The sequence below is a fragment of the Telopea speciosissima genome, chromosome 10 (genome assembly GCF_018873765.1).
Source record: "Telopea speciosissima isolate NSW1024214 ecotype Mountain lineage chromosome 10, Tspe_v1, whole genome shotgun sequence".
Lineage (NCBI taxonomy): Eukaryota > Viridiplantae > Streptophyta > Magnoliopsida > Proteales > Proteaceae > Telopea > Telopea speciosissima.
In genome coordinates this window covers 48526798-48533909 of record NC_057925.1, presented here as the reverse complement: position 1 = coordinate 48533909, position 7112 = coordinate 48526798, and the positions used below count along the sequence as shown (strand labels likewise).

Sequence of the window (7112 nt, the reverse complement as noted above, 5' to 3'; positions counted from 1 at the left end):
AGATTAATCAGCAACAACAGTTACTGAGATTGCTTTTTACTTTGTCATTCTTCAGTCATTGCTTCTTCCTTTTCTTATTGCTCATTTTGACATCTCATAACTAAGAAGCAGGACATACCCTTCGAGGGGGTGAGTGTTCACGTACATAAACGACTTCGTTCAGATAGAATATTTCTAGAGATTGGATTCAATCTAATACCCTTCAAGGTTCAGAGTGTCAGAAAGAGAGAAAGAGAGAAAGAGAGAAAGAGAAAGAAAGACGGAGGAATTTCCTTAATTAGAAGAACTAGGCCATCATGAGAAAGTTATAATTTTTATGTTACAATTTTTTTTTTCTCCACTGTTGCTGTTATGTATTACAAATACCAGTCCCTCCCTTCAAACCCACAAAAATTAAAACTCTAATCCCTAATAAGTTTCACTAATCACAGTTAACCACTTAATGACTTGAGTTTAAAGCTCTGAAAAATTCACATAAAAGAGAGAAACAAAAAAAAAAAAAAAAAAAAAGGGTCCAACCAAGTAGACAAGAAGAACCAATCTGACCCATTGAAACAATTGACGACCTATCTTGGCCTTCCAGTGGCAGTTCCAACTCCGGCGCCACCACCACTGACGGAGCCAGGGGAGTTGCCCTTGGCTGGGCCACCACCACCTCCCATAGGCATTTGATGATAAGGGCCAGAGCTGTACATCTGGCCTTGATGATGATGACCCATCATCATCATCGCCGACTGCATCCCACCGTACATCCCACCACCGTTGAAGCCGGCAACGGTACTCCCCGGGTTTACTAAACCACCATTGCCACCGCCGGCTGATCCTCCGGGGCCAGAGCCACCGGAGCCGTCTTTCTCACCTGGACGACCCATGGTTGTCTTCTCTCCCTCCATCTCCCGGAACTTCTGGAGATAAATCTTCAAAGGCTCCACGTACTCTTCGAATCCCAAAGTGGTCATGGCCCATAATAGATCATCGCCGTTGATGGTCTTCCGCTTCTCCCTCTGGCACTTGTCTGATGCTTCGCCAGTGATGAAGCTTATGAACTCCGACACACACTCTTGTACGGTTTCCTTTGCGTCTTTGGAGATCTTGGCGTTTGCAGGGAGAGCTTTCTTCATGATCCTACTCACATTGGCGATGGGAAGGAATCGGTCTTGTTCTCTCGGCGAGAACTCACTGTTGGCGATGCTGTTATTATGACCGCCGGATTCGTTGTCTGAGTCCGCCATCGATTCCGGTCCCCCAAGAGATCAGAAAATTGCTTACTCTTAACCTTTTTACCTTTTTCAGTTGCAGGGTTTCAGTCAAGTTCAACAATTAAGAAAGGTATGAAGAGAAGAATCATGAATTAAGGATCTCCATTGGTTTGGTTTCACATACTCACAACAAAACAAAGTCATGAGCTCAGATGCAGACACAGAAGAAGGAACCTAAGGTGTTGCAGCATAAATTCAAGAGAGATTTTTCATTTTTGAGTGTTGGGAAGAAGAATTGAGAAAAGCAGAGAGAAGAATTGAGAAAAGCAGAGAGAAGATTTGGTTTGAATTTCGGGAAGGAGAGAGGAACCCTAATCAGGGTTTTGTGGGGGGGGGGGAGAAGAAGAAATGACCGGAACTGAAACAGATGGTGAGGCTAATCGGAGAAGGAAACGAGGCGCCGGAAAAGCTCGAACGGAGACGGAGAGAGGAATTTGGATCTTTTTTTTGTTTTCCGCAGAGAGGGATTTGGGGAGCGAATGCCGGGTCCGTTGGATCTGTGGTCTAATATCGCATCGAGTTCGACACGTGGATAGTCGAGGGCCGTTTATTTATCGATAAGTATGCGTCACGTGGATAGGTCTTTTGTCGTTTGATCGTTGGAGAGACTGAATCATCTGGACCATTGGGAGTCCCTTTCGCACGTGGTCGTGGTCGGTGAGTGAGTGAGTAAGTGAGAGAACCGGATCATCTGGAATCTGGTTCGAGAGCCTTTGCACGGTTGGACCTGGCTTGACCGCTCCATTTTGAACCGAATTACTCCAAATTTGCAAAGCCATAAAAAAAAACAGATCAGGTGAGGCCTAAATTCTATACACAATTAGACCTCGAGGATAAAGTCCTTGTTCTTCAATGAAAGATTAAAAAATAAAGGTAGTCTCTTATTCATATGTAAAGTTTTAATCGAATTGAAATTTGTTATGAAATATAATTTTCAAATAATAATAATAATAAGGTTGGGAGTAAGGATTTAGTTCGCGATATTAGACTCAGTATTGATTAGAATCGACCGAAAATTACTCTTTTTTTTTTGGGTCTGATATCGATGATATGTATTGGTATCATATGGCTGGCATATGAAACCAATACAGATCGGCCAATACCTAAAACTAAGGGTGTCAATTTCAGGCAGGACAGGAAATGCCAGAGACCAGCTTGGCCTGTTTAATAAACATGTCGGGTTTGAGCCCGGCCCAAATAACAATCGGTCGGTTTAGGTGTAAGGGTCTAGCTTGATGGTTGCCCGATCAAGATCAATCGATTAATAGTCGGACCAAGATCGATTGACTAATAGTCCGACCCAGCCCGACATGTTTAAAGCTCATTTATGGTCTATTTATGGTCCATTTTGCTCAGCTAGACACGTTTAAAACGTGTTTATGTCCCATTTATGTCCCGTTTAGAGAGAAATATGTTATTAGCTCGTTTATCCCAATTAAAGATCAGTACCCAACCGACCGTTTATAAAAGAGACAATCTAGCATACGAGGCTCGATTACTTAAATGGGTCAGTCACGCTATGAGGTCCTAAAGTGGAGAAGCCTAATTAGGCTCGACCGAAACTGTCCCAACCGAACCGATTGACACCCCTGTCTAAAACCTTGATTTGGAGTAACCATAGGCATGCATGACAAATAAGAAGATTCATGTTACAATTTGAAATTTGAGACATAGCAAGTCGAAACAATTCTCTAAATATCACTTTTTCACTTAACAAAAATATAAACATATTCTTGAAGATTCCTTTTCAAATGGACCACTGTGACAAACTTTTCTCTTAAGATGGTTTAGAAATTTTCGTGTCTCACTCCACTGGTGAAAATTTATATTCATTGATACATGGTTTGATCCATGTTTAGATTTTGGAGGATCCCACAGCTATAAGTTTCAGTCACATTCATGCTATAATTAAGTAGCGGTTGGTTCACATTCTTGTACGAGAATGACTAATTTTGTGAATTCCATTTGTGCGTCTAAGGGCATACGATAATTATGATAACCATTCTTGTACGAGAATGTGATCCCAACTATAAGTTTAGTCACAGAAAGAGAAGCAGAAGCCAAGAAACTATGCCCACAAATCAGCTTGGGACGCTAATTCTGATTTCAATCAGGAAGAAAGCAAAAAACCCTAAAATTCGAACAGAAGGTTTCTAAAGTTTTACAAAAGATAATTCAAGAGACAAACAAAAGCAATTAGCATTACCCAGGATTTTAGTTCACGATATTGGTCCAATACGATATCGTTACTTATCAGATCATATCGGTCTAAATAACTTGAAATTTCAAAAACACTACATTTTTTTCTCCATACCAACAATATGTATTAGCATCGATCACGATCAATACGGACAATTTGGTATCGATGCTCTTTCTGTTTCATTTTTGAAATACGACATCTTCATTAACATCAAAACTATGTTTAGTCTGCATTCTCATAATAAATTATAGGTCTAGAATGCGTTCTAAAATCCAATTCTTCTCTATTTTCTCACTTTAAAATATATTCTAAACCTAAAATCTACACCAAGAATACATAACAAACACACCCTACATTTTTGTTTTTCAACAAAAGATAGTCAAATTCTAGTGCTTGGGTTGGTTTTGGTATTACTTATGAGTTATGATCAGTGGAGAAGCATTAGTTTCTTCCACAACTAAAAGAAAAAGAAAATGATGACGCACTGATTGGGCTTTTATTTTTAAAATAACTTGAGCCCTCTAGGAGTGCCAGGTGAACTGTGGTAAGTGCTGAGGCTCACCTTCCTGAAAGGATATAATGGGCCTAAGATCCAATACGTAGTTAACACGTGTTCACTTACTGTGATTAATTATTTACTTTTTGTCTAACTTATTATTTCTTTTTTGACCCTTTTTCTGGTTTGGTTTTTTTCTTGTTTTGGAGCGTGCTAGTGTTCCACTACATAAGTGGAGCATTTGTCTTTTTTGTAACCATTCTATTTCTTGACTTTAGGGTGTAATATAGAAAGAGCTTTAGTTTAGAAGACTAATCATTCACCACACTACATTAGATGCATTAGGTGTTGAGCTGTCATGTCTAGAAGACAGATTTTTTTTTTTTTCTTTTTATTTATAAGAAAAAGCTTTATTGATGGAAGACATGTGCAGAATCAATGGCATCGAACAAACAAAGGTCATCGAATCACAGAGTAGAAATTGATCAATGTGTGGATTTTCTTACCAGGAGATTAGCAATAGAGTTCATAACCCATGGAACAAAAAGAAAAGATATTGAACCAGAAGAAGAGTCCAATTCTCGAATATCATCAATAACTGCTGCTACTTCAAGAGGGGGGGTGCGAGTCAGTCTAGAAGACAAACCGATGCCATGCAAGAGAGTGCATGAAAGAACAAAAAAAAAAAAATTGGATGGTCAATGTTAGACATGTGTATAACCCATGAATATAGTTCATGGGATCAGCACTGGTATTCAGAAAGGAAAATCCTTCTCCACCTTCGAACAACATCTCAACCACGTGTCGAACTGTGGGGGCGCATTGAATATTTTTCTCTGCATCCTGCGCTACAGAAGAGCTCGATCCCATCCCCGCACCATAGAGAACATTTTCGCATAAAGGATATTTTGGTTAATCGAATTTTCAGGTTTACATTAACTTTATGTCAACGTCATAATGATTTTTATTTTTTATAATAATATATTTTTTCAATGCCACATAGACGGTCACAACTATTTGTAACCGCTAGGTCACACCAAAATTAACCCTTTTATAAGGAAGCGGAAAAAATAAAGAAAAAAGAAAAAGAAAGGAATAAAATGGAGGGAACAAAGACCATCACTTTCTGCCCTGACTCTGAGTAAGGTGGGAGAGAGGGTCCAACGTCCTATCAGCTCTAGGTGATGGTCAGGTGGGGTTGGTCCCCATGGGCTCTGCCGAACCCCAAAGGTTAAATGAAGCACTTTAACATCTTGAAATGGAAACATGGATTCGAATCCTTTGCTGCCGGCTATCCGTGTGGCCTTACACAACAGGGGCACAATGACCGCCTTCCTCACTAGCCCGAGCATCCTGCCTGGATGTATAACTTTAACATCTTGCAATGGAAATATGGATTCGAATTCTCTGCTGCCGGCTATCCGTGTGGCCTTACACAACAGGGGCACAATGACCGCCTTCCTCACTGCCCGAGCATCCTGTCCGGATGTAGTCCATGCCCAGCCTGTGTGAGGCTGCACGGGCAGGCAGCAGCAGAGGATCATCCAAATTGTGGAAACTCCAGAGCTAACTCCTAGTAAACAAGGTTTTAGGTATTTGTGTTTCGAACAAAAGGTTGAAAAAAATCGGATTTTTTAAAGATGTCCACTGACCAATGCGGGATCCAATACTGTGAACTTAAACTATGCTTGATAGATTTTTGTGAGATTTGAAGGTTTCTTCGGAACATTACAGGTCTGAATTTGAAGATGATAGAGTATTGTGAGATTTGAAAGTTTCTTCGGAACATTACAGGTCTGAATTTGAAGACAGGCATTGGGATCTTTGGCAACAAACAAGTATATGAAATCTGATATGAGATCGATTTCATCGAGATCAGAAATTAGGGCCCAGAATCAGTCAGAACCGTAAAAACTGGAATCAAGAAGAAAAGATTTTTCCAAAATCTATGATTTTTCGAAGCTTTTTAAATTCAATAAACTTAAGGGTCTTACTAGAAAAAGCAAGTTTCATTCAAGAGAAAGAGTTGTAGAAATCAAAATCAAGCTCAACCAATTCCGATTTGAATCAAGATTATAATCAATCAATTCCAATCCAAATTCGAAGATTTATCCAATTCGACACCTATTACTAAAACTATGAACATTGGGATCACCAGAAACGGGAACCATTAAGACCTGAACAACCATCACGTGGTGGTCCCATTTTCACGCGCCAAACATGAAAATTTGGCTGCCGTTACTGCCAAAACTTATTTACAGCTACGCCCATACTGTTTCATAACCTAAGGGTGTTAATCGGGCAATTTGAATTTTCTTTGATTTCAAGTGTCATATTAGCAAAACCAAACCCGAACCATTAAGGACTTTTCGGTTTCGATTCAGGTTCGGATTGTGTTATCGGGCTGATTTCAAATCAATACGGTTTGAAAACCAGGACTGGACTGATTTTCTGCAAGGATTTGGCAGAATTCCGAGGCTTCGGGGGTAGGGTTCAGGTTTCTGTTCGATTCGGGCATATTAATCGCCCGTCGGTTTAACCCAAACCAAATGGACAAATGGTACCCTTAATCATAACCTAACTAAAAGTCTAGGCTCAACTAAACATTTTCCAAATGCAATCTGCCTGACTGCCGAAACATTTCATAAATTAAAAAATCAAAATTCAGGGATGTGACCGATACCAATTCCGGCCATTCTGAAGCCAGCAATTCTGGCCAATTCGATCTTTGATTTCAAGTTTAAAATCCTCTCATCTGCTGTACACAATCGACATCCTTTATCTGCTATATACCATCATGCCCTGTTGTACATGAAGCTTTCCTCGGAAAGAACAATGCCACTTATTATGGTTTCCAAAATGAGCATGGGATTGGCAAATTCGACATGAAGGACCAAGGTTTCCAACATTTGGTAGCGACTCATTCTAAGGTTTTTGGGATCAGATCACTAAATTACAGATCAAAGGAACAAATTCTAAGGTTTCTGAATCAAATTCACGAGCGGATAAGAATGGCAGAACCATATTGGATCCCAATTCCTCCTGTTCCAGAAACAATCTATACACAATCTGTCTGTAGTTTTCAGACAATCTGACCGATTCTAACTGGGTCTAATTCACCATCAGATCAGAATGGCAGATACCGTTCTGTTTCAAA

At 39.9% G+C, this 7112-nt stretch overlaps 1 protein-coding gene across 2 annotated transcripts in view; it reads right to left on the bottom strand.

Moving 5' to 3' along the window:
• Positions 1-507: 507 nt before the first annotated feature.
• The window catches only part of LOC122641945 (nuclear transcription factor Y subunit B-3-like), a 16457-nt gene continuing 9852 nt past the window's right edge, over positions 508-7112 (bottom strand). The window contains exons 1-2 of one of the 2 annotated variants that reach the window (XM_043835295.1): positions 3303-3313; positions 508-1264 (exon numbers count right to left, since the gene is read on the bottom strand). In XM_043835295.1, the coding sequence (XP_043691230.1) occupies positions 567-1232 (666 nt within the window). In that variant the 5' untranslated portion in view covers positions 1233-1264; positions 3303-3313 and the 3' untranslated portion in view covers positions 508-566. Of the gene's footprint in view, positions 1265-3302; positions 3314-7112 lie in introns of those variants that run through there. The other variant, XM_043835294.1, reaches the window with a different exon arrangement.